Below are 27,909 nucleotides of genomic sequence, written 5' to 3'. Positions count from 1 at the left end.
TAGATAAAAAGGGTATTTCTCTCAGAATTGCAAACAAAATTAATAAAAATCATATGTTATCCACATACTGTCATTGGGTTGAGACTCCTAAATAACATGATGATCATTTCCCAATGCTAATATAAAAAAGCTGAGAAACCTCTCCAAAAGGAACTGCTCTTGCTTAGAAGATACCCATGTGTTGATTGCTAGCTTTCCCAGTGTCTCTTACTCAAAATAAAAATGAAAACTTTGCAGTGGTCAAACTGTATCCTGACTGATCATTCAAAACCATTCATCAAGAAGGCTGGGCAAATTCTCTTAATCCCTCATTTTTAAGATTTTACTTTGCAGGGAAATAAACTCATTTTTATTTTATTTTTTTGTATAAAAACAAAATATTCCTTCCATTGCTACTGTATTTTGAGGACTTATAATAAAGATAAGATGGGAAACATCAGGGATGGTTAAGGTTTGAGAAAAGGTCATAATGTATACTATAGTGACAGATGGGCAAGGAAGCATGGGTACAGCCCAAGTTACCCTTAACTTTTCGTCTTCATCTCCTCTATCCCAGGTATGCATCACCCAGAGACAAGGCAGAGACTGGAAGCAGAAAGCTGAGGCTGCTGTTTATGCCCATTTGATGATAACCAGAATTTTCTGCAGGGGAACTTTTGCTTTTACACATTGCCTATTTACTGGAAGTCAAACCAAACTGACACCTTTGAGATCCCAGCTTGAATGTGATTCTGCTGTCATTCTAGGTCACCAATAAGCCTCTAGACTAAGCACTGGACTATATCCATGGGACGCATGCCCATGTCTAGATTTGGAAGCCTGTGAATGATCTGAAAAGAAGACAAAGGATAGGAGGGCAAGGGCAGGGGGCAGCATTTCTTCTCATCAGGCACATCATTAAAAGTGAAAAATGGCATTCTGTTCAGTCTAGATACCTCATACAGACGAGCAGACAACATTTCGATTTGTGAAACAAATGTGAACATTATGAGAATAAAATGGATTCACTCTCAACCCCAACTACACCAAAACCAAACTAAACCTAATTGAAATAAACCAAACAAGCAAACAAATAAAAGTTTAAACCTAAAACTAAATAATGCCTGCAAGTTATAAAAGGTTTCTTTTTTTTTTTAAGATTTATTTATTATGTATACAACATTCTGCCTTGATGTATGCCCGCACGCCAGAAGAGGGAGCCAGACTTCATTACAGATGAGGACACCAGATCTCATTACAGATGGTTGTGAGCCACCATGTGGTTGCTGGGAATTGAACTCAGGACCTCTGGAAGAGCAGCCAGTGCTCTTAACCTCTGAGCCATCTCTCCAGCCCCCTATAAAAGGTTTCTTGACACAATATCCTGATTATGTCAAAAATATCTCTCCTCTGCTATAGCTTTGCACAGATGATGCTACAAGTTCATGTAGAAAGTGCTTGTACAAAGATATTTGCCCAGCAATGGTCTAATAAACTTCACTGATGCCAATCTTGTGATTTATCATTGTTATCAAAGGCTATTGTTTCAAAATATCTGACGTGATCATTTTTGTCTCTTGGAGCATCCCCTCATCTTAATCTCTTTGACTACACCCACATTTTATTAGGACTCTCACATTCCCGTTACAATATTCTGCTACTCCCCAATAGCTATCATTATGCTTTTGAGGACCCCTTGTGTTTGGGCTTTTAATAGACTGGTACGTAACTTCTGCATAGTCGTGGAAGTTGCAAATCTCACTCTGAGATACAGTTCTGGCATCTGCTGATCCCAATGGGGGAAGAGGAGGAAATTCCTGACCCTGATCTCCTACCAGGTGATAATTACATCAACCTGGCTATGTGTCCTGGCCAATTCTAAGATTCTTTGTCACAATTCAGAGATAGGGTCTTTAAAACTGTAGAATGAGGGAACAGCTTTAGCCTTCTGTCAGTCATGATGTTTGGGAGCAGTGAAGGACTTCTTTAAGTTCACAGCCCTGGCAAACTCCTCTCCATCAAAGGTCATGTTAGACAGTTTCCCCTTTTCTTGGAATACAGAGTCTATAGCCTTACCCATTTTATCTTATACTTCCATAAACCCATAAATCTAGAGATAGGTATAGTTTCCTTTACCTAGGCACTTCCAACATCAGAATGAATGGCTTTGCTATCACATTCCATGAAGAACCATCAAATGTCCTTGGAATGATTTGTTCAGAGTTTCTTTCCTAGCTGAGAATAAGCAAAAATGTAGTTGTAGTGTACATCTTTAAAGAATGTATCTTTATGCATAAAAGTCATCCAACTTAAGTCTTTAAAGCCAGTCTCCTCCATGCTAAAACTGGACTCTTCCAGACCATCTGATCAATCTTTCTGCTGGATCACCCACCAAACACTGGCTCCTCCTCATGGTAGCTTGCATCTTCTCATCTCATGTCACCAAGGTGAAGAGTTTACCATTTTGGTTACCATTTGGGACTCAAGCTACTATTCTAGATGCCTACAAACCTTCATCATATCATGTGGATCTCACTTGCTGAGGAACCAGGGCTAAGTGTGGCAGTTCTGAATAACTGGGTACTACCCCACCCCTTCAACCAGGATCTATAAGTACTACAGAGGACCCAACCAATTCATGTCTTTTATTCTTCTGATTCCATAGAGATACAATATAAATGGCCACCTAGTTTATAAATTATTAATATGACAGTTCTACATTTTACCGCTATGTGAACAAGAAACTTTTCAACTGGGCTGCAGATCTTCAATACCTAGAATCTGTACAAAAGTAAAAATACCCAAGCACTGATGAGGCAGACATAAGCAAATCTCTAGACTTTCTAGAAAGTCAGCTTAGCTTGCTCTGTGAGTTCCAGGTCAGTGAGAAGTCCTGTCTCCAAGAAGAAAGGTAGATACCTTCTGAGAAATGACAACTGAGGGTGCCTCTGGCCTTTATATTTATAGGGCAGCCTTATTGCCCTTTTTCTCATTGGTACACACACAAACACACACACACATACACACACACACAGACAAAATATAGAGAGATATTAGAGAAGAATTAAAAATTTTTAGATGAGAAATTAAAAGCAGAGATAAAAGAATGCTGGTTCAGTGAAACACAGCCCAGGTCCTGGTGCAGCCCTTGCTCTGTCTATCTCTACTGAAGGAGACACGTCATGTCATAGTGTTGTAGCTCTTAGAATATGAGTCTATGAAGAAGAGCATCTCTGGCTGTTTAGAGCCCTGTGCTTGAGAAGGAGAAATTGTAGTGATGATATGTTTCAATTTAAAGGCCATCTTTTAAATTTATTAGGTGACATTAGAAATGACTGCTACCATTTCAATGAAAGCTCACAGAGAAATAGCTCAATATTTTTAATTGTGACATTTAAAAAATTAGCCAAGCAGTAAGTTCATAAAGTCTGTGATTGGAAATAAACCAATTAATTCCTCTCCCTTCTGCCTACACCAAAAGATCACATTCTAATGAATGTAAATATTTAATACTTCTGACCTTTAGTCCCATAAATACTCCCCTATGAATCTATGTTGGGGCTCTTTAATAGAATTATTACAAGAAGCAACAAATAGCAGCAAAACTAATACAGAACATGACTTGTGTATTTTTTAAATGGCAATATTACTAAATATTTTTATTTTAAAGGGATAATGTATAATGTAGGGAGCTGGAGAGAAGCCTCAGTGGTTAAGAATGCTTACTTATCCTGCACAGGAGCTGAGTTCAATTTCTAGTACCCAGTTCAGGTAACTCACAATCCTTTGGAACTCCAACTCTGCAAGATATGATGCCCTCTTCTGGCTTTCACAAGTACCTGCACTCATATTAACATACCTACATACAGTCACACAAACATATTCATGATTAAAAATAAAATAAATATTTTTCAAAGGGCAACAAAGGAGGCTGGGGAGGTAGTGCAGTTGGGAAAGCACTTGTCAGCCAAGTAAAGGTGAGTGAGTTAGACCTGGAGTGCCCATGTGTAAAAGCCAGCAGTGGCACTGTATGCCTATAATTTCAGTACTTCAGTTAGGTGAGGCTTTCTGTATGCTTTCGCATACATCATAACTGTAAGCTTTTCACTCTGTTCTGGTAGCAAAGAAGGCACGGGAAACTTCAGACTAAGACCATCATCTAGACAGTGATCTATAAAGCGCAGCATAGGAAAATGCCAAAAACACCAGTTGAAGAAATGACATCCTCCCCCCCCCCCCTTTTTTTTTAACTGAGGGAACAGGAAAATAAACATACATTGCTGGGAACTTCAAAAAGAGGCAAGTTTACCTTTCAAGTTCATCCCACCTTTCCTCCTTTCCTGTCTATGCATTATCCATTTATTTTTGCTGGTAGTTCAGGGTCAGTTTCTGAAGACAGACTTTTCCTTGGTCGTGCAAAGATGCGGTGACTTTTCCATAAATTATTTTTTTTAATTAATTAATTTAATTATTAAAGATTTCTGCCTCTTCCCCGCCACCACCTCCCATTCCCTCCCCCTCCCCCAATCAAGTCTTCCTTCCTCCTCAGCCCAAAGAGTAAGCAGGTTTCTCTGCCCTGTGGGAGGTCCAAGGACCACCCACCTCCATCCAGGTCTATTAAGGTGAGCATCCAAACTACCTGGGCTCCCACAAAGCCATTACATGCAATAGGATCAAGAACCCATTGCCATTGTTCTTCAGTTCTCAGTAGTCCTCATTGTCCATTATGTTCAGCGAGACCGGTTTTGTCCCATGCTTTTTCAGTCCCCGGCCAGCTGGCCTTGGTGAGTTCCCGATAGATCATCCCCATTGCCTCAGTGTGTGGGTGCACCCCTCGCCGTCCTGATGTACTCACTCATATTTGGTTTCTAGCCATAAATAAAGGAAATTGAGACTATAATTCGTGACTCTAGAGAAGCTAAATAAGAAGGTGAACCCAAAGAAAAACATATAAGCATCCCCCTGAATATTAACCTTCATCAGGCGATGAAAGAAGACAGAGACAGAGACCAACATTGGAGCACTGGACTGAAGTCTCACGATCCAAAGGAGGAGCAGAAGGAGAGTGAGCACGAGCAAGGAACTCAGGACGGCGAGGGGTGCATCCATAAATTATTGTATTGACTCTATGTCGATCCAGACCGGGGTCCTCGGGGACTTTGCATTAGCAAGCACTTAGCAGAATGCAGAATGGTTTGAGGAGTATTATTTCTCTTCTGTGCCATTTATTTTCTTGCTAAAACCAGTCTAATTTAGAAGCATGTTCACTAAAGTCTCCCTTTCAGAGGGGAGAGCTAATGAAGACTGTCTGGCTTATATCAAGTCACGGACATAGATCATAATTAGGGAATCATGAGCGAGCCAGCTTTATATTGGAAACTGCATTCCCATTAGTCACAATGTTTTGCAAATGCATTGTTTAATTGGATTACTGACTGAGCTTACTCAGAAAGCGTTTGATGATCAAGTTTCTTTATGTGCTAATGCAGGTTGCTTCCTTTTATGGATCCTGGGATCTCTTATGCATCTTGGGCTTAAGAATGTTCCTTTAAACAAGGCGAATGGCAATGGAGCAAAAGTTTTTTGGGGATAAAAGTCCATGGAGTATGCTGGCCTAGCGTTTGTCAGGCTCTAGGTGCAGTCCCCAGCACCACAAACAAACAAAAGAACCAAATTAAAGTGAAAAGATATTTAAATGAAAATGAAGTGACTGAGCGATTTACCTCAAATACTGAAGTATTTTATCCTGAGTAATATCCACTAAACAAGCTTTACAAGCAATCCTGCAGAAAAAGCGGCAGCCAGATCTAAATTCCCAACTTGAGTCAGAACAATGGGTATGGTGAAAGGATAAAGGCTACCACTACTGGATGCTTCCAGACTGCAGTGTTCCGAGAACCTGCCTGCTGCTCTTCACCTAGTGTCTGAGGATGTATGTAAGACAGGGCACCATTGAGCTCCTCAAAACCCTAACTCAGAGTAGTGAGCTCCCTAAGTCACACAGCTCAGGCACCCTGGAAACTGAAAGGGCAGGAACTTGAAAACGTCCCCACTGCTAAACCACCCTGCTCCTCTGCTACACTTCCAAGGATACATGGCTCTGCAGAAGGTGACTGTCCTCTGATGTGTGTCACCCTGAAGCACTTTCCTGCTTCTTCCAAGTCTGATCTTGATTTTCTCTACTGCTGTCCACAGACTTCTTTCTTTGCTCTTCTATCTTTATTTTTTGTGTGTATATGTCAATAGAACATGTTTATTTTAGACTGACAATTTTGTATCTGAATAAAGAGTGTTACAATAAATAAGCTTCTATCAGGGATATTCTAAACTAGATTCCTAGTTTTATCCATATAGACCTATAATTGATCACTTCTTTTCATGCATCATTTAGCTAAGTCAGCTACAGAATAAAAACCCATCTGTATTTGCTTTATTCTGGCTACTTGTGTTAAGCACCTCAGCTGGAATTTGTTATATGCTTCCTTTTCTTACTGCACTCATTTCAAGTAATAAGATAACAATACCAATTCATAAATTGTGACAAACAAACCACAAGGGTATCAGATATTAATAATGAGAATGGGAGTAAGGAATATAGTAACTTTTAGTACTGTCTCTGCAAAATTTCTGCAATTATAAAATAATTCTGAAAATGTTTATAGAAAAAAACAAGACACCTGGAGATACTGTCACATACATAAGAAATCAAGAAGTTAATACCCAAGGCTGTAACACCCTCAAGACCATTTTTTTTCATAAATCTGCCAGTATACACTCCAGGAAACATGGTCATGTCATCTCACAACCACCCAAGTGAGTGAACTCTGTTGCTTCATGCTTCTACCAGCCTGTGTGTTCACCCATTTCAGATATCCTAGCAACTGTTGAAGTAGTAAAGCAAAATCTCAGTGTTTATGACACTTTCCTCAGTTACAAGGGTGAAAGAGTTATTCTCTATGCCTCTTTTCCATCTGCACATCTTCTCTAATGGGTATCTGTTCCAATCATTCATTCAGTGTTTGAATCATTGTTGAATTTTAAGAGTACTTTGTGTATTACAAATTCAAGTATTTCATCAGAGAGTAGGGTACAAATCGTTTCTCTTAGACTGTGTCTTGTCTTAACTTTATTAGTATTTCCTATCATATTATCAAGACATGTCACTTTTTAAAAATATTATTATAGCTGTGTGAGTACATAACGTGCACATGTGAGATTGGGGGTATACATGCCATAGTATGCTTATGAAGGTCAGAAGGCAGTTTCATGGAACCAGTTCTCTCCTACCATTAAGAGAGTCTATGCTGTGCCAACTTCTCTTCTCCTTTGTTTTAATAGTAAGCTTTATTTATTACTTTTTTTCTTTTCCTTCATGTGGTGAGCTTTTGGCTACTTCTCAAACCACAGTTAAACACTTGAAAACCACTAACCAATATTGTATTTTATTAATTTGTGTGTCTTGTCTCTGAATGTACTATTATTACAGGTGAGGAATGCCAAGGTTTTTGTTTTGTTTTCTTTTTTTTTAGTTTTATATTCACAACACACAAAATAATGCTTGTAAGAAGACATCACTTAGACACACTTTGTGCAATTACGTGTTGGTGATCTATCAGAATAGTGTCATTGACTAAAGAAGATGGACAGTAATCTTCCTGACAATTAGTGGATAATGTTGAGAGAACATATACAGTGTCTGACAAATGGAGCAGCAGTAAAAAAAAAAAAAGCAGGAGTCTGTGTTGTATTTCTACTGGAAGACTGCAGCCTTCCAAGAAGCCAATGGCTCCAGAAAGAGAAAGAAACAAAAAAATAATCAAGGGTTTTCTCCAACTCTCTTACCTCAAGGATACTTTGTGGACCTAGAACACATGCCAGCCCTGAACTAAGTCAAAGATGACAAAATATACAGCAGTTAAAATCCTAGGAAACGTATAGCATTTGCAGTAAGGTGAACCTATAGACACCTGGCATTTCCACAGGAATGCATCTCTCATGATATTTTCACATCCTCCTCTTATTTGTTCAACACTTTATGCTTATTTGGTGTCTTTTTGAACATCTGAGGTGAAAACATCTGGAAAATGATCTCTCTTTTTGGTAGCAGTCTGGGTTACTGAGATTTGTTTTGGTTTTGTAGTTTTGATTTTTTTCTTGTTGTTTTTGTTTTTGTTTAGAATTCTGGGAATTAAAGCCCAGAATCTTATGCATGTGGAACTTTCACTAGACCACTAAACTACCACTCTACCTCCATTCCTAATTGCATCCCTTTAAAAGGAACTAAAATCTACACTGGGCTGCTATAGTGCATCTGAATTCTAGCATCCCCATTGAAAGACCAAAAGATGAGAGTGGTGGTACACACATATAATCCTAGAGTTGGGCAGGCCAAGACAGGCCACCCAGCCTACACAAATCAGTAAGCTCCTAGGCAATAAGAGATGGTTTCTTAAAAATCAAGCCATATAGTCCCTAATAAACAATACATGAAGTTGACCTCTGGCCTCTACAAACACACATATACATTCATGTTTACTTAAACACACATGTATAGGCCCATACATGAACATTCACACACACTCACACTCACACACACACACACACACAGAAAGAGAGAGAGAGAGAGAGAGAGAGAGAGAGAGAGAGAGAGAGAGAGAGAGAGAGAGAGAAGTCTAAATTAATTAAAAGTGGCATTTGAAAATAACACATCATATTCATGTATGGAATTCTCAAACAACAAAAATAAATGAATGTTTAAATTTTCTTGAATAAAAGGTGGCATTTACAGGGATTTGTTAAATGCTGGTTGTCATTTGTGTCAAATGTTTGTGACTGTCAAACACTGGAACCTTAGAACCCACTTGGGTCACTATCCAGAAGTAAAGATGTCTATGGTCTTTCAATACAAGTTCATTGTGAAGTTGTAGACTTAATTTGTATACACATCCTCTGTCTCATCCTAGGTATTTTGACACAGGCTAACAGCTGCAACAATGAGATTCTATGAGAAAAAGGAGGAGTCCATAAACAGAGATGCCGCTTCAGGTTTGCATGGCTATAGTGGAGCATCTGAGAGTCCCCATTCTGAATAAGGAGCCACCTGCCATCCCAGCTTCAATGTCTGTCCTAGGCTCCCACACATGGTCACTTCCTATATTAATGTTGGTACTCCATATTTGAAGCTTTAGAATCTGTGGTTTCAACTATTGAAAAATGTTTGAGAAGATTAGTTGTACTGAATGTGTGAAACTCTTTATATTGTCATTAGCCCCAAATAATACAGCACAACAATGACTTAAAGTGTAATGAACGTGAACAATCCTTTTCATTGTCATTATTCCCCCAAATAATATAGCCTAACCATGACTTACAGTGTATTGGGCATCATAAATGATGTGAAAAGGATCTAAACATTGAAAAGGGATATGCACAGGTTATATGCAAAGCACTATGTGTGCTATTTCATGTAACAGGCTTGAACATTTATGAGTATTTCATGACCAACCTCATAAAAATTTCTCAAGATACTGTATTTGAGTAGGCTAGTTTAAAAAAATAAACAAATGATTTATATGTAGCAAAATGTAAATTCAAAGAAATGAACTTAGTGGAGTGGAATCTGCACTCCAATCCCGAAAGGGAGGCAATCTCACATCACTTCCTTTTAAGCACATTCAAGACACTAGAATGCACTATACCCACAAGGGCACTTGACCAAAAGAACAGTCAAAGAACACAGAGAAGAAAGCCAAGTGTCCTTACCAGCATTCAGAGTATGAAAAGTAGAAGCTGAAAACACTAGAAAAAAGTGACACGTGAAAGAACAACATCATCTCAACACTACAGCATTTCAGAGAACTTCCTCAGAAATGCCCATCCCGTAGAAAGTGCAGCCACAGGTAGGACATCTGCTTCCAAATGGGTGATTTAAACGTTTTTGAAAAATTGATGGTGGAATTAAAGAACCATGTGATAATGAAACCTCCCTGGGTTCTGAACCGCTCTCAGCTATCCAGGCCACATGAATGGTTATCAAGGGGAATTTCACTGGAACCACCCATTCCATCAACAGCCCACAAACCAGAGGTGAGGCAACGTAAACAAGTGATGAGTCTGCAGTCTTTCATCTTCCCGAGGTAATAAAGGGCTTCTTTCTCCTTTCTTTTGATTTGCATCCTATGATGTCACCCATTGGTTAACTGTCATTAAACACATGTTGACTGGGTAAAACTTAATTAGATAGCTATTTGACATCGATCTATCAGTTCATCTGGGAGATTAGTTCAAACTAGAGAAAAGCCAAGGGATTCAGCAGAACTGATGAAATGTTTTGCCATCCACTTGTTTCAGAAACTGGCTCCATAGAGACACCACTTTTTTCACCTGCACCTCTGTTACTTTGAACCAAAATTTCACCATTAATGTGTGGTTACAGTCGCATATGACTCGGCACCCTGTTGATGTCAGAGAAATTTCTTAATGCTTTTGATTTGTAATTTTCCAGATAGAGAGTGGTCAATAAGAATGCTGAGTGTGAATTGAAGGTAGGAAATCCAGGACACTGCTCCCCGGTTTCAGGGGAAGTGGAAATAAATAATTGAAGGCCAAGGGGAAGTTATACTTTTCTAACCACTTAAGTATAGAACCAGAGGCTGTGTTGCATCACCAAGTGAATTTATCATTGAAAAGAACAATAAGAACAATGTCTTTCATTATTCAAAGCACAGTTTTTGAGTCTACTTCAAATTTAAAAATTTCTAGATGTTGCTACATATTGAAGAAACAAAAGATTATTAGACATTGATAATTAAAAGTGTTATGAATTTACCTTTCCTACTATACACAAGGAAGTAATAGTACCAGTTCTTTTCAGTAAATTAAAAAGAATGAGATCAAATGGGAGAGTTAAACATTTACTAACATCAAACACGTCTATTAAACCTCTCCAAATACTAACTATTGCCTATTAAACTCATCTCTCTCATTGTTCAAAATAATTAAATTCTGATGAATACAATTCATCTATTCTATAAAACACTTGAGCATATGTATGATTTTTGGACATTTGTGTATGAGGTCACACTGATATGTATTTATGTGTGGAAGTCAAAGACAAATTTCAGGTTGTGATTATCATGGCACTTTTGATAGTTGCCACTACTTATATTGCCTATCTGGCTGTAAGTCTCCAGGGATTCTCCTGTCTCCTGTTGCCATCTTGTCATAGTAGCTCTGAGATTATAGAAGAGTGCCATTGAGTCCAGCCTTATGTGTGTGGTGGTTACCTACTGAACTGCCTCCCTGACTGCTCTAAGACCTCTTTAGGCGTTGTCCTTTTTAGTTGATTTTCATGTAAAGACACATAACTTATGCATTCATGTTGCTACCACTTGAGCTCTTTCTCTTTCTGTTTATAGTTATGGCTTTTCTATCTCTCTCTGATTTAGGCTATAAAACATAAACAAGAAAACAATTATACTCAATGTTTTTCTCTTAATGTTTTTCTATTATTCTTTTATTGCTTTTCTACTATCCCTTAGTAATTAATCAATGCATCTACTAAAAGCCACTGTGTAAAAAGCATTATATTACTCCCCAAAAGATACATAGTAACTCATCTATGTCCCAAACTATCTACAGGGGCAAAAGGAACCAAGTACAGTAAATAGTTCAAGAGTGATAGAGGCAATTTTACGTAGCTTTCCTGCCTAGCTCAACTATTGCACCACCTACTATCATTTTACAGTGTCTACCTCCTGTTTCCTTCTTTCCCAACCCCCTCTCTGGCATTTCCAAGCCTCCCTGCCCTATCCCCCACATGCCTTCTTTTTTGAATTTATGAAAATTCAATTTTAAATGTAATAGATTCTACTTTTCTTGCAAAAATCTAAACTGTTCATAATCTTTTGTGTCAGAAAAATATGACATGCGGACAGCATCCTAACAGTTGGATCACTGTCACTGTTATTAAAAGTCCTATTCCCAAGCTACACAGAGAAATTTTCTCCTGAAAAACCAAAAGAGAAAAGAGTTCTGTTTCTTCAGATTTTAGCACTCTACTAATTGTCTTTTTCATGGCAGCTTTCCCTTTCTAATTTATTTATAACCCACCTTCAATTCCCAATGTGGGCATGCTTCCCAACTGTATCTTCATCCCTTCCTCTTCATGATCTAACACACTTACTCAAGGGAATGTTATATCTCTGAGATATTCATTAATCAACTTCAGAGACTTGCAAATTTCCTTGTTTTGCCAACATCCCATCCCCACAGCATCACCATCTGCTAGGGAAGGCTCCTCATTTATCAATGTCTGAAATCAAACTGGTTTCAACTCTGGTCCTGCTGTCCCTTAAAATTTCCCAGTCATGTTGCCTGTGGCCCATACATGAGCAAATGTTCACTCTTACTTCCTTTCAAATAGATGGGAAATGCATTGACTCCTTTTGTCAATGCTCGTAACACTGTTTTCTGTACCTCTTTCCATGGCTCCCACCACAATCATGGGTCATGAAAGCACTGTGCTTTTGTTTAGCTTTATTTGCTGTGGTAACTACAAGTACACCATGGTCTGAACCAGGTGTTTTCTGATTCTGGCAGTTTTTCATAAACTTGCTGCATTGGTCAAAGTTCTATTGCTATGAAGATATACCATGAACATTGAAAATCTTATAAAAGAAAACATTTAATTGAGTCTGGTTTAAAGTTCAGAGGTTTAGTCCATTATCATCATGAAGGGAAGTACGGAAGCACACAGGCAGACATGGTGCTGAAGAGGTAGCTGAGAGTTCCACATCAGCCAGCAGGCAACAGTAAGAGAGAGTGTTTCTCCTGGGCCTGGTTTGGACTTATGAAATCTCAAAGCCAACTCATCTGCAGTGAAATACTTCCCCCTACCAAGGCCAAACCTACTTCAATAAGGCCATATCTCCTAAAGATACCCCTAAACATTCAAATATGTGAGTCTAAGGGGGCCATTCTTATTGAAACCACCGAATTTGGCATGTTAATCTTTCAACACACCCCTCTGGAGGTAACAACTAGTTACTATCAGCTTTAATCTTCTTCTCTCCCTCCCTCCCTCCCTCCCTCCCTGCTTCCCTTCCTTCCTTCCTTCCTCCCTCCTTATTTCCCCCTTCTTCCCACCATGTTGTGTACAGTAATAATCTTAGTTGCCAAACTACCTCAGTCTTGATGTTCTCCACCATCTCAGTATAGTTGAAATTGTACCTGCAAACAAAACTGCTCATCAGATCAGGTCTTCTCCATCAATTCTCACTTATCCACAGCCTTCAGTAAAGACTTGAAATCCTCACTGCATTATTCCTCACAAATCTTCAATAAGTATTTACAGTTACCATTACATTTTTCTTTTTAATTTCATCCATATACCTTTCTTCTCTCTGAAACGTCTTTAATACTTAACTGGCTCATAGACTAGACTACTAAATATCTTCTTACATATTTCTGAGTGCTGTAGTAATCGTGATTGAAAAACCCTCCATCATAAGACATTGCCAATGTATTATACTTTAATATAAACTATGATATTGATTTTCCCATATAAGTTTTATGTACCTACATTTAAGTAAACTACAAAGTTGGAAGCTTTGCAAAATACCATTGAGATTTAAACCTTGCTTGAGAAAATGATGTAAACTTATTCAAATATTTGATTTAAGAAAAAACAGGCACTGTTGAGAGACATGTACACTTAGCATCGATCACCTGTGTCTCCAGCTAACAGGATCTATCGATCATCTATGTGCACATGATGCAGAATCTGAAACTTGGTCCATTTGCTCAGAAATAATTTGTATAGAAACATCAAGTGTTGAGCTTAAAACATTGATGTCCAGGTCATACTCCAGGAATCTGATTTCTCTGACAAGAAATGGATGTTAAGTTTTTAAAAGCCTCTCAGATTATTCTAATACTAACCAAACCTGGAGACATGCTTTCAGTTCAGGAAAGTCTTGGTGGTAAACACATTTTATGCTTTAAGATTTCTGGGTACTTCTATTTAGGGGTGTGATTATAACTATGTATGTGTTCTCTGCTTTTGAAAAATTTTGCTATATGGAGTTCATATACACACATCTACTCTCTTGTGACTTGCAGGGTCTACATACAAGTCCCACCACTTCTGACTTATGCAAAGGCAATCAGTCCTCAGAAAGACCATTGGATGCTAACTTGTTGCTTCACCAGCCTGCCAGAAAGGACTCAGGTTTATTAATTAATAGGAAGGAGATGAGGCCTACTGGTTCATGGTTACTGGGAGACAGAAATTCATTTTATTCATTGGTGTGGTCGTGGGTAAATTTCCTATGCCTCTGTAAATAGCCCCTCAATCACTCTCCTGTAAGCAACTACAACTAAACTCATTGGCTCACCAAGAAGAAGAAAAAGAAAATCAGGTAGAACAGCAATTTGCAAAGATACAGATAAAATCAACAAATCATAACTTACAAATCTATTGTGGTATTTATGCTTTTTTTTCCCTTCCTTCCTTCCTTCCTTCCTTCCTTCCTTCCTTCCTTCCTTCCTTCCTTCCTTCCTTCCTTCCTTCCTTCCTCCTTCCCTCCCTCCCTCCCTTCCTTCCTTTTTTTCTTTCTTTTCTTTTATACCTTATGGGTGCACATTTGTGTGTGTGTGTGTGTGTGTGTGTATGTGTGTGTGTGTGTGTGCTTGTGTCTGCATGCATGCACCAGGGTACCAAGGTGTGCTTGTGGAGCTCCTTCTACCATGTGGGTCTCAGGCCTGGTGGCAAGATGTTTTACCTGCTGAACAATCTCACCTGATAGACACAAGTTTTTAAAACATCTTTCACCTCTTTTAGGAAAACACTCACTCAGGGTAAACACAGTCATTCTCTATACTTCAAAACTGGATACACTGACTCTTAACATATTTGAGTGATTTAATGTATATTATTTAGCCATTTGCTCAAGTAATGTTAGAATTTGAAATCTTAACCAAGCTTCTAAATAGCTACTCATTTCCCAGGAAAACGTCTTTGTAGGCTTGAATGAGAATGGCCCATGTAGGCTCATATATTTTAATGCACCAGCTGGTGGACCTGCTTGAGAATGATCAGAAGGTGTGACCTTTCTGGAGATGCTGTTATCACTGGGGATGGGCTTTGTAGTTTCAAAAGCTGATGCCAAACTCAGCGTCTCTCATGGCTTCATGCTTGTAGATAGAGATGTGAGTTTTCAGCTACTTGTCTAGCGCCATGCCTATCTGCCTGCCCCCATGATCCCCACCAATAATAAGCATGGACTAATCCTTTGAAACCATGAGCCCCAAAATAAACACTTTCTTTTATAAGTTGCCTTGGTCAAATAAAGAGTCATTATAAAAACCGACTGAAGCCAGATGGGCTACAGAGGTCATACAGTGAAGAAAGCTGAGTTGTCACTGGGGAACATCAGAAAGGAGAACTTATAATCTGCAAGTATAGTAGCAGAACCAGAGCTTGTGAACTCCATTGCCTGGAAATTGTCCCACTGACAGCTGCGAAGCATCTAGAGTGTAAGGAAGCTATTGAAAATCAAGGATACTAAAGGAGGACTTTTGATCAAGATTTTTAGTAATTAGACTTTTACTAGTTACAGTAAGGGGCATTTGAATGTTAAACTGTTCAGAAAAAAAAAAAAAAAAAACATGACCACAGGGTTTCATACAGGTTACTTCTAAGCGTCTGTAACAGGAGATGGATAACACAGAGTAATCTTCAACTATTCTCAGAACAGCAACCACTGTAAGCTGTCCTAAATTAAAATCTTGTTTTATCACACCACAAGGGATATCTAGCCAACTGATTATTCTATTGGAGCTACAACAGACCATTTCATATAACCTTCATATAAGTTCATGACAACCAAACATCAAGCTCCAAAGATGGCAACTCAGAAGAAGAAAGAAAAAAGAAAGAAAACCTAAGGGATGGCTACTGAAACTAGGCAGAAAAATTTAGCGAAGAAAGATGCTTAAAGAAGTAGAGAGACCAAAACTCTCCACTGTAAATTTGTTCAGTATCTTGAGAACATGCAGGACTTCACAGGTGCAAACAGTTGTCAAACTGAGCACACCTTACATATTTTACATGTGCACATTAGTATACATAAGAAAACAACAGCAAAAAAATAATTATCTAGGGCACAGATGCATGAAGGCAAGCAAGTGTGTAACCATAATTCAGAAAACTTTCAACTTTCAAGTACATTTCAAAACCTGGAGGCATTCATAATTTTGGGACACGTATACATTCATGCTCTGTTCACCTTAGGTGGAATGTGGAACATTCAATATGTCCAAGAGAAGTAGCAATTTGTATTATTGTCATATAAATGAAGTTAACTTTTAGAAGAAATCTAATAGAACAGTGGTATGAAGCACAGTCAGCATCTCCGAAGACAGCTCAGCAGTTAAAGCTCTTACCACAAAACCATGAGTACTGGAGTTCTGATCCCAAGAAATCCATGTAAATTTTGGATGACTGTGGTATTCTTCCTATAATTGTAGCCTTAGAATTACACAGAGAAAGTTGGTAAGAAAGATTGGCTATATCGGCACACCCCAAGTTTGATTGAGGGATCCTGTCTCATTGAGTAAAGTGGAAAATCAAAAGGTTGATTCCCCACATCAAATTTGTGCTCCAGTAAAATAGATAACAAGCACATGTGTGTCTGCAAACTTACAAAAAATGCACGCAAATCTGTATATCACATAAACAAGGAATGGAGAAAATGTGTGCTTGCATGAAAAGAAGGAAAGTTTTTCATTTAAGACACTAAACGTTCATCTATGACCGGCAAAAGACAGTAAGAATGCACAAAGAGTATAAATAAATGACTCATCCATTCAACAAGTATTTAATGAAGCATTCCCTTAGACATATAAATCAGTATCCAACAGACAGTTTGAAATATGCTTCCATTGACTGAGAGTGTGGTCAAAAAGAATGTCACTTCTATGTTCAAATGGTTCAGGACACCTTGCCTGGGGAATGGCACTGCCTCCAGATAGCTTCATCTTTCCACATCCATAAATTTAGTTGAGACAATCCCCTACAAAGCATCAACTGTACGAAACACTTGAGTCTCTTTGTCTGGGTGATTTTAAGTGGCGTCAAACTAATAATTAAAATTAACCATAATATACATGTTTATTTATTTAAGTAGTAATTTTGTTCACAAGAGCAAAATAGTGAAGCCCAATCAAAAGTCTGTGGACATATATTTCATGGATTATTATTTAGTTATGAAAAACTAAAATTGTGGTATCTGCCACAGTGTGTACAGTTATTGAAGATACTGTACTTAATGAAATAAGCCAGCCAGAAAATGACATACTGCAGGATCCCACTTCTGTGAAATATCAAGAGTTGTCAAACAGATGAAGAGTGATTCACGGAGACTTTTGTGGAGAGCATATGGATAACTGAATAAATGTATACAGCTTGAATTTTCTAAAGTGAAAAAAGCAGAGTAATAAGTTTTTCAAGGTTGTGCATAGACCTACCAACACTAAACTATAAATGAACCCTAAAATCAGTTTAGATGTTATATTTATGTTACATGTATTTGATTGCAAATAAAAAATTTTCAAAATGTTAAATAAACTGTATGCTAACTAGCTAGATGTGTGAGAAAAGCCATGGACTAAAAATATAATTCTACACGCTTTTGCATTTTTCTCTCCTATCCTCCTTAAATTTCAGAATATTCAGTCCTTTTATATAGACAGTGTCTTCCAAATCCATACCAAGGTGTGAGTTTGACTGAGAATTTGTTTCCATCTACCGAGGGCAAGAAATAGGAAGATTTCTAAATAAAAGCAAAAGCATGGTATTTGGAGTCATGCCCACACTTCAACATCAAAATATTTATGCAACTAATCTTGCAAACATTGCGAACATCATGTACAGAGAGCAAACAAAGTGAAATATTCCTCTGATTCTAAAGAACAATGTCCTATTCCCACAGCAAGCCTCAGCAACTATACAATATTATTCCACCTACCTTGCTTCCGCACATCCTCTACAGCAGCCACCAACTCTTCTTTGAGGTCTTGACTCTCCTTAGCAATCTGTTCCCCCTTTTCCAGGAAGTTCTGGGTAGCTTGTTCCACAGATGCTGCCAAAACATGGGCTTTCTTTGACCTCCCTTTCTTTTTACCTGATGGACCTTTGTTGCTTGTGTTGACAAGTGTTGTCACCTGGAACACAAAAGAAAAGCTATAAAAAACATTCTGTAAGACTTTATAGAGATGGGCTGTTTGTTCATAATTTATAACTATCTATTAAGGCCAGGAAAAGGTGTTGGCTTATGTAAAGCCATGGTTACAGGCAGTTCTGAGCTGCCTAATCTTTGTGCTGGGAGAGGAGCATAAAATTTCTGCAAGAACAAATGCCCATAACTGCTAAGTCACAGTTCCAGCCCTAACTTTTTTCTAAATACTGTAACTTGAAAATATATCTCAAATGGCAATTTAATCTTACCATCATATAGAGAGAATTATTTTGTTATTAAAGCTTTTAATGTCTTTCAAACAAACTTGTTAATGGACACTATGGACACTAGAAACTTTTTCTGCACCAGAGAGAAATCTAAAGGGGAGGAATAAATACAGGTGTTCTGTAATATTTCAATAACTGTTGCTATTTCTTTTTGGTATTGAACAAGGAACATATCAGCTTCCTAAGAGGGAGAGCTTTGTGATTTGTTTCAATTTACTTGTATCATGCTAAATTCAGTTATTATGGAAGCCAGTCCAAAGAAAAGTTCTATCAAATGGTACAGTCATGATGGTTACTCTACACTGTGGAGTAGGCAAAGCCATTAGTCAATGTCATGATGCCATTGACAGCACCAAAGGATACAAAACTTCAACTCAACATGTAATTTGATGGTCAGTATAGGTAGGACCAACAGTACAAAAGTGGTCAGTACATTATTAGGAGCTACTATATTCAGCTCTCTTTTGATTAATTAGACACAGTAAGTTATATAAACACAAGGACATTCAACATGAACATTAGATAAAACATAGCACACACAAAAATCTAATAACATTAAAATCAGAATGTCAGCTAGTGGCAGTTTTACTATGAAATGTGCATGCAATGAGTGACACATTCCACTCTTTTCAGTCCCAGCCATAAGGAAGAATCATCAAAAGAAAGGCATACTTGTCACAGGGGTTGCTTTTCTGATGTGCAGAAGTGTTTTCTGTCATGAGGACATAATGAATACAACAACATGCTACTCGCCAAGAAGATCAAGGCTCTAGAAGAGTCCAATACCTGGGAACAATGTACACTCCAAGCAAGCAATAATGACCATTGCAAATACCTCAGCTTAGTCTGTGCACTTTTCACCAGAGAAAATATTTGTTATTTTCATTTAGTTGTAATTCATTCTTATCATATTATACAGTTCTGTGAATATTTGTGATCTATGTTGTTAAAAAGAATAGAATGGGAAAGGAAATACTAATTTTTGGTAGACTGGCAGTTTTTAAGAACTGGGAGCTAATCATGAAGCTACCCAAATAGCTGAATGTTTACATCACAAGTTTCATCTCTTGGAAAGGTAAACAAATGTCACTCTTCTACTATCTCTGTGCGTTACTGTATTAGGTGTAATTTAAAAGATACTCCTAATAAGAAGGCTATATTAGTTTCCTTCATACTGCTGTCATTAAATACCCTCACAAAATCACCTTAATGAAGAAGGAGAAGAAATAGAGGCCATAGTCCATAATTTTGAAGAAATCAAGGTAGCAAGCTAGCTTGAAGGAGTTAGCAACACTGAATCCATAATCCTTAGTAGAGAGCAATGAATTAATGCACGTCATCTGAGTTTCAGCTCACTCTTCCCACTTGTATACAACCACTGATGTCCTGCCAAGTGTTTGGTGCTACCCACACTGAATGGGGTAGCCTGTAAACCTAGATTCACACTCTTGTAGACATACCTACAAGTCAACGTAATTTAGATAACTTATACTTGAGAGTATATATTTTCTGGTGATTCTAGATTGTGTTAACCATCATACAGGGAGAACAAATATTTGTTTGTATAAACATGTTACATGATCTGGAAGCTCCTAAGGAAAATTCAATGGTTTTTTAAGCAAATTAATTTAATTTTCTTTTAGCAAAAGCTTAGGTTTACTCACTAGTTAAAGGGGAAAGAAGGAATAAAGAGAGAAGATAGAAAGTGGCATATGTGCATGAAAGCACATATGTCTTCAACAGTTAATAACAAAGAAACAATTATCCACATTTTTGTAATTATCTGTTATTTTACTGGAGGGCAAAATCAATAAATTAGGTAAATCACAAAAGGAAGTGATATAATATATTAGACAAAATAGACATTAAATTATCTCATTCAATCTGCAGTTAAGGCTGTGTTGCTGAAGGCGCTTCACACACACTTCAGACATAGCAGTTGGAGAAATCAAGCTGGATTTGACCACTGAGTTCCAGAAGTCATCATGCAAGTTGGTAAGGAAGAAAGGTAATTAATGAGACCTACCCAGCTGTAATGCCTATGAACCACAACAATGACCAGAATGTCAAGATATCCTCCACAGTGACACTTCCATTTTCCTGCTTTATAGGTGATAATTCATGTTAGTATTGTAGACTTAGCCAACTGTGACTGGTAAAACCATGGAACCTAGAGGAGAATCTCTTCGTGCTAAGTTCCCAAACCAATATCATCTCTTTAATATTTACCCTTACACACACAGATAAGTGTAGTTCTCACTTCTCATTAAAGGAACTTCCCTTTGTAACAGACACAGACCATTAAGAAAAGCAACTGATAAAAATACAAAGAACTATTGATGGTCCAGCCCCAGCTGAAACATCTGCAACACAATCCTTATCCTTAAGACACATGGGAAAAAAAAATCACAGAAGAACAGGTGGAGAGATTGCAAGAGCAAGACAACCAGAATATATGTTGTGATATTGTATCATCTGTATATGATATAGAAGCTACACCCGCAGACTCTTAACATTATGCCCCATAAAGAACACTTAAATGATGGCAATACTAGTTGACATTCCAAAGTGGAATAGATAAATACCACAAGGCTAAAGTGTACATGAAGACCTATAGGCAATTGATGTCTGCTGAGAGAGATCAGTTTTCTTCAAGTCTAGGCTCCTAATTGGTTATCTAATACCTAGTCATCAGTACTGAAAACATAAACATATGAGCAACCCCAAATCAACTCATCAACTTAACATGTTATACTGCATGTGTGTGTATGTGTAAAAGTAATGATTAAATAAAAATGGAGGGACCTGGGGGACAAGATGAAAGATGGGGGCAGAGGATGATTGCAATATATTACACATACATGATTTTTTACAAAAAAGATTCTTGAGAAAATATGAAAAAATAAAAATAATTTGAGTACGTATAATAACAAAGATGAAGTTGATTTTAAATAATTGATAAAATAATTTTTTAAAAAACTAAGAAATTTGGCTGGACGATGGTGGCACATGCCTTTAATCCCAGCACTCGGGAGGCAGAGGCAGGCGGATCTCTGTCAGTTCGAGACCAGCCTGGTCTACAGAGATAGTTCCAGGACAGGCTCCAAAGCCACAGAGAAACCCTGTCTCGACAAACCAAAAAAAAAAAAAAAAAAAAAAAAACCACTAAGAAATTAGCAGAATCCCACAAACTATGAGATGAGTAACTAATACATCTGATGCACTCAAGGTTCTTATTGATGTAGGAGGGTCATCTGTCTATGTGTTACTTTCATTGGTTAAATAATGAAACTGCCTTGGCTTTTGGATAGGACAGAATTTAGATAGGTGGAGTAGACCGAACAGAAAGCTGGAAGAAAGAAAGCAGAGTCGGGCAGATGCCATGGCTCTCCTCTTCTAGATAGACGTTGGTTAAACTCATGCCAGAAAGCCACAGTCAAGTGGCGATACAGATTATTAGAAATGGGTTGAACCAATATGTGAGAGTTAGCCAATAAAAGGCTAGAACTAATGGGCCAGGCAGTGTTTAAATGAATACAATTTCCATGTAATTATTTCGGGTAAAGCTAGCCGGGTGCCAGGAAGCGGCCTGCCACTCCTTTTACTACATCTTATAATCTTGAGTTAATATTACCAGAGATATCTCCAGTATAATATGTCTAATGTTATATGGAGAAAATGATAGCTTTTAGTAAAGTAATATAACATGAATAACTGATTATCCACCATACTTCTGGGAGGACTCAAGGCAGTAAATATATGCATTTTTCCCCACATAGACTAAAAATAATACTATATATATATATATATATATAATTTTATAAGATGCTCCTGAAACCATGACCAAGAATCAAGCCCTCTCTGTATATGTTGTTTCTGACAAGTGTTTTGTCACACTATGACCAGAGGGTCTCAAGTTAAACAATAAACAGAGTATAAGAAAAGCAAAAGAATTTCAAGAACCATGAACAAAAAGAAAAAGGAAGTGATTCTTTATTCACAAAGGCAAACAAGAAAGCAGACAAACAAAAGCCAAAGAAATTCTAATGATCAAGAACTAAAAAAGCTTTAAAGAAGAAATGAACTCTTTAGCCCCAAAGATACATTCAGCATCTATCACATAAGGAATTTAGAGTCATCAACTCTTTGCAGTCAGCATCCCTATGGGAACATAGTTTGTGCCCAGGGGTCAGAGCAGCAAGGGTATATTCTGATAAGAAAGTGGTAACATGGAGTTGATGTGCTCTCTGTATATAAGATTGCATATCCAGACCTGCATGGTCTTGGGTAAATGATGCCTTCAGGCATTGAACTTTCCAGGAACATCTGCTCACAGGATACGCTGGGGAGGTTCCATGGTGAAGATTATGCATGTCCTACTAGAAACAGAGATTCTCAAATCAACACCACAAATTTTCTTCCTGGCCACACTGTCTATTCTTCTCCACCAAATGTGCAACTTGGGAGAATAAAAATAGAAAGAAGCAAAGCCACAGTAAGAGACATAAAGAGTCAAAGTCTGCCTCCTGGCACACAAGGACTGTACTAGGAATTTACCCAGAAAGTACAAGATGGGTCTTGAGAATATTCTAAGCTAAGAAAACACAAGAAAAATCTGACCTTTCTGTCTTCTCAAATATTAATAACTTCTTTATGCTGATATATCCAGTTTGGTAAACAAAATGGTTTGCATTGTGTTGTTTTCATACAAGCACAGTTTGAAATGTGTCCTTAATGACATGGTGCGTGTCTCTCATCTCAGTGGGAGCACACCACCACCAAGTGGGGCAGATACTTCAGCGTGTACACTGAGTAGTTACCGATGAAGCAGTCTTCTCATTTCCCATGAAAATTTCTATGATGTTACTGCTAAAATATTGGCACTTCCCTAAAGCAGGCTCAATCTTATCTTGTTGCCACTAAATTTGGAATAATTATGATTTATTTTTATAAATAGTTAAAAATATTATAAATTTGTGGACCCTACATCTTAATCTGCTTCTCCCATGCTACTGACCCAACAAAACATCCAATGCAGTGTTGTAAACTGTACCATGATGGTAAGTTTTTTCATATCCAAACATAGGAAAACAAGTGTTTTTATTTTTGTTGTTGTTTTGTTGTTGTTGTTCTTTGTTTTTTAAAATGTTTTTGAATACTTTTATTATTTTAAGCTGAAAATATTTTTTCCATACAATAATTTCTAATTATGGTTTTGTCTCCCTCAGTTCCTCCCAGATCCCCTCCTTCCACGTATATCCAACTCCACAACCTCTCTCTCTGTCTCTGAGAGAGAGGTTGTTTGTTTGTTTTTTGCAGGCACCAATAAAAATAGAAGTAAACTCAGTGAGCTTTAATGTCATGACAACAGCACCTCCCAGCAGCATCGTTCTCTCAGGTCTATTCTAATCCGTGGCACTTCGTACCACACAAACTCAACGCTGATCACAGTGTCCTTCTGTGGCCCAAAGCAGCAAGGTCTGTTTTTCAGCAAAGCAGCCAATGTTTTGAACCAGGAATGTAAAGTGAGTAGGAAGGCATTTGTCTTTCTAAAAATCTTTTTGAGTCATCAACACCCATGACAGGAAACTCATGCTGTCTAGAAAGTCCCTAAAATAATTAGGGAAAGATTCCACTCTATTCATGATTCACTGTTTTGCATTTACTAACTTTAAAGCAACACAAAAGCAGACTGTTCAAAGACTAGAAAGTTGAAACCAGACTAAGTACAAAATATTTTCCAATCAGCTCTAATTAAAGAACTCAACTAAACCAAGCCTGTCTTCTCTTAAAGGCCACCACAGGCCTGGGGAGAGAGCTCCATCTGCGGAGTGCTCATAGACCAGCTGAAGGACCCGAGTTTCATCTCCAGATTCCATACAAAACTAAGGAACAGAGGCAAGTAACAGCAATACCAGCACTGGAGAGCAGACAGTGTATTACTGGGCCTTGTTTACAGTCAGTCTAACTGAAATTGGGGGTTCATCAACCTCATCTGGTTATGATGTAGTTAATTAACAGACACAAGACTGTGCAATGTGTGGGTTTCTCCACTTGGGCTATTACTATCACCCTCCCGGCAATCTTGGAGGTCGGCTAGTAAGGACAAACATGCCAATACAAAAAAGGAGACTCACGTGCTAAAGTTTCCTTTGGAGGAATATAAACCATGGTTGAGAAAAGTCCATGTAGATATTTTGCAATAAGAAGAAACTTTCTAATTTGCAATATGTGTGAGATTTTAATGAGCCGTCTAGCACTGTAGCTAATATTAACTGTATTCACATATTATTTGTACTTATTAAGTATCTTCTTAAAAATTTTAAATCATACTTATTAAATATACACATTGTATATGAGATATATAATGTTATTAGTAAAGGAATGAACAGTTGCTAGATAACTAATGCATTTTGTTCCATATACATGCAAACAGATATATTTATAAAGCACTTGCTTATTAGTATGCACTCCATACATACACACATGTGCATATACCTAATATAAAACTCATTTTGTTTATTTTGATATTTGAGGTTACTATTTCAATATTTATATTTTAACCTTGTGTAGATTAAAATGGTAGTATTTCTTCTTTTCCTTGTGAGACAATTTTAAATGATCATGACTGTTCATATACAGTAAAAAACAATTTTTATCATATTTCAATGGCTTAGGTATAACTTTATAGCTACTGAACAGTGTTACAAAAAGTTGGTTATGCTTTCAAATCTACAACATGGAGACACAGATCACAAATCTAAATTTGTGCAAGCAAAGTACTCATTACTGAATGTAAGAAATGTCAACTATAAAATTTCAAGGAAAACATGTAAGAGGAGTAACTACTGGTGTCACAGAGGACGAGAACTGAGTTTGTAGACCCACATGGCCCCTCTAGTTGCAAGAATTCTACAGCCCTTTTCTGTCTCCTTGGGCACCCACACACATACACATGGTACTGTGGCTTGAATGGGTTGTCAGAAGCCCATGTGTTTGAATGCTTGGCCTACAGGAAGTGGCACTATTGTGGCCTTGTTAGGATAGGTGTGACCTTGTTGGAGGAAGAGTGTCACTGTGGAGGCAATGATTTGAGGTCTTATATGCTCAAGTTAGGCCTAATGACTCTGTCTCCTTCTGCTGTCTCCAGATCAAGATACAGAAGTCTCAGTTCCTTCTCCAGCATCAGGTCTGCCTGTGTGCCTCCATGTTTCTCGCCATGATGAAAATGGACTAAGCCTCTGAAACTGAAAGCCAGCCTCCATTAAATGTTTCCCTTTATAAGAGTTGCTGTGGTCATGGTGTCTCTTCACAAAAACAGAATCCCTAAGATATATGGCGTACATTGACACACATACACACAAATAGAAATAGTTAAAAAAAATCTTTGGTTGGAGAGACGGCTGAGCAGTCAAGAGCACTTACTGCCCTTGCTAGGAGCTTGTTGAGTTTGGTTCCCAGCACCTACATAATTACATACAACTGTTGGAAATCGAGTTTTGGAGAATCCAGTGTTCTCTTCCGACCTCCATAGAACTGTATGCACTGTATGTTTATTATCTTTTAGTATTTTGTCATCATTATGTGTTTTTAAGATATCATTTCCTGCAGTACATAGTGGCACACTTACGTATATACAGACAAAATACACACATAAAATAAAAGTAAATAAATATTTTTAAAAAATCAAGAAGCCAGTCAGCTCATGTCTGTTACTTGTATTTTAAGTGTCCCCCTCAATCATCCATAATTTGCAGGCCTGATATCCAGGATGGAGTTATAGGGAAATGTTGCAATTTTTAAGAGATTGTGCCTAGTAATATGTCATTAGGCCTTTGGTGTATGCCCTCACATGGGACAGTGAGATCCTTCCGTCTTCATTTTCTTTGATTCCCCTCATTCTCTCTCACACATTCTGGTCATGGAGTGAATAACTGTGGGCAAACAGACATGGTTTACTGTATTACACAAGGTGCTAGTAGAAACTGATCACAAAAAGAAACTGCAAACCTCTGCAATACTGAAGTATCTTTCTGTAGAAGTTTTCTGTCTCATATACTCACTATAACAGAAGGTTCATTAAAAATATATTATAAGTGGTGACATTGGCATCAGTATTGTTAAATGAATCTATATAGATGGTCAATTCGATTCATATGAAGTAATATGGTCTAACATGTTTATTATATTTCCTTATTTTTATTATTTTGTTTGTTTTGAGATACCATCTCCTGTAGTACAGACTGGACACAAGCTCTCTATGTATCTAAAAATGACCTCAAAATCCTGATCCTCCTGCCACCACTGCCTACTAAATGCTTGGTTTAAAGGTATGCATCAAGACATCTGGAGAAAATGGAATCCCCACTTTAAATTTCCCTTAAGAACTTTAAACATCTTACTTTTCACTGTGAAATAATTGTGATTTCTTCTAACTACATGAACTTTATTTAAATAATCATTTTTGTACTTGAAGAGATAAACTACACATTTGAGTGAGATAGAAAAAATTCACTGGATGACTAGACTTTGTCTGCTTTGTCAGTTTGAGACATAAAGATTATACTGGTAAATACTGCAAAGCCTCCTAACATCAGGATATCTTCCTCAATACCATAAACCCCAATGTGTCTCGGTACAACTCAGATTTGTCACACACTAGACACTAGGCAATACTGTCAATCACGTATCTGCTATTTCTGATCACTGCAAAAAGTGGGTAGGGAGGTTATAAAAGCTGGAAGAGAGGTAAAAAGGGCTCTCAAATGCCATCTTCCCAACAATACATAGCTATTATAATCATGAAATTGGGTAGATTATTACATTGCGCATGCCCAAAAATGAGCCCATTAACAACAAGAAATGGATGGAAGAGGGACTCAGGGGGCCCTGATTCTCACTGTTGAACTGTTTCCTGTGGATATAGTCAATGAGATGGGAAGTCATTGTCTAAAGCTCTGTTCACACAAATTGCTCTGATTAATGGTAATAGATGATATGACAAATGAACAGTCATGAATTTGTGAAAGGAACAGTTAGATTTGGTAGGGGTGGAAGGGAGATAAGGGAAGATGGATGGAGAGAACAAATGGATTGCATTATGTATGTATATGAAAGTTTCTAAGAATAAATCAATAAAATGAAAGCATTTTTCATATAACTAGTATTTATATGTAAAACCAAAGCTTTCTCTTGCAAAATATTTAAAGTTTCCCCCTTCCTTTGAACTAAAATGATGAGCAAAATTCCATGACTAACTGAATACATGCATCAGAAAGGAGTGGGGGGATCATTCAAAAAGCATTCTTCACTTAGACCTGCTATGGAGAGGACTAGCACACTAACCACTAGCTTCAATATAGATTAAAATAAACTTGAAGAATCAGAAAAACCACTATTTAGGA

General features: G+C 37.6%; 1 protein-coding gene across 4 annotated transcripts in view; it reads right to left on the bottom strand.

Moving 5' to 3' along the window:
- The window catches only part of Ctnna2 (catenin alpha 2), a 1,144,480-nt gene that overhangs the window by 885,599 nt on the left and 230,972 nt on the right, over positions 1-27,909 (bottom strand). For all 4 annotated transcript variants that reach the window (XM_057766952.1, XM_057766959.1, XM_057766967.1 and 1 more), the window contains one exon: positions 18,009-18,204. In XM_057766952.1, the coding sequence (XP_057622935.1) occupies positions 18,009-18,204 (196 nt within the window). The remainder of the gene's footprint in view (positions 1-18,008; positions 18,205-27,909) is intronic.

Source organism: Chionomys nivalis, chromosome 1 (genome assembly GCF_950005125.1).
Source record: "Chionomys nivalis chromosome 1, mChiNiv1.1, whole genome shotgun sequence".
Lineage (NCBI taxonomy): Eukaryota > Metazoa > Chordata > Mammalia > Rodentia > Cricetidae > Chionomys > Chionomys nivalis.
The sequence above is the reverse complement of the archived record's forward strand: the minus strand, read 5'-3'. Positions and strand labels throughout refer to the sequence as shown.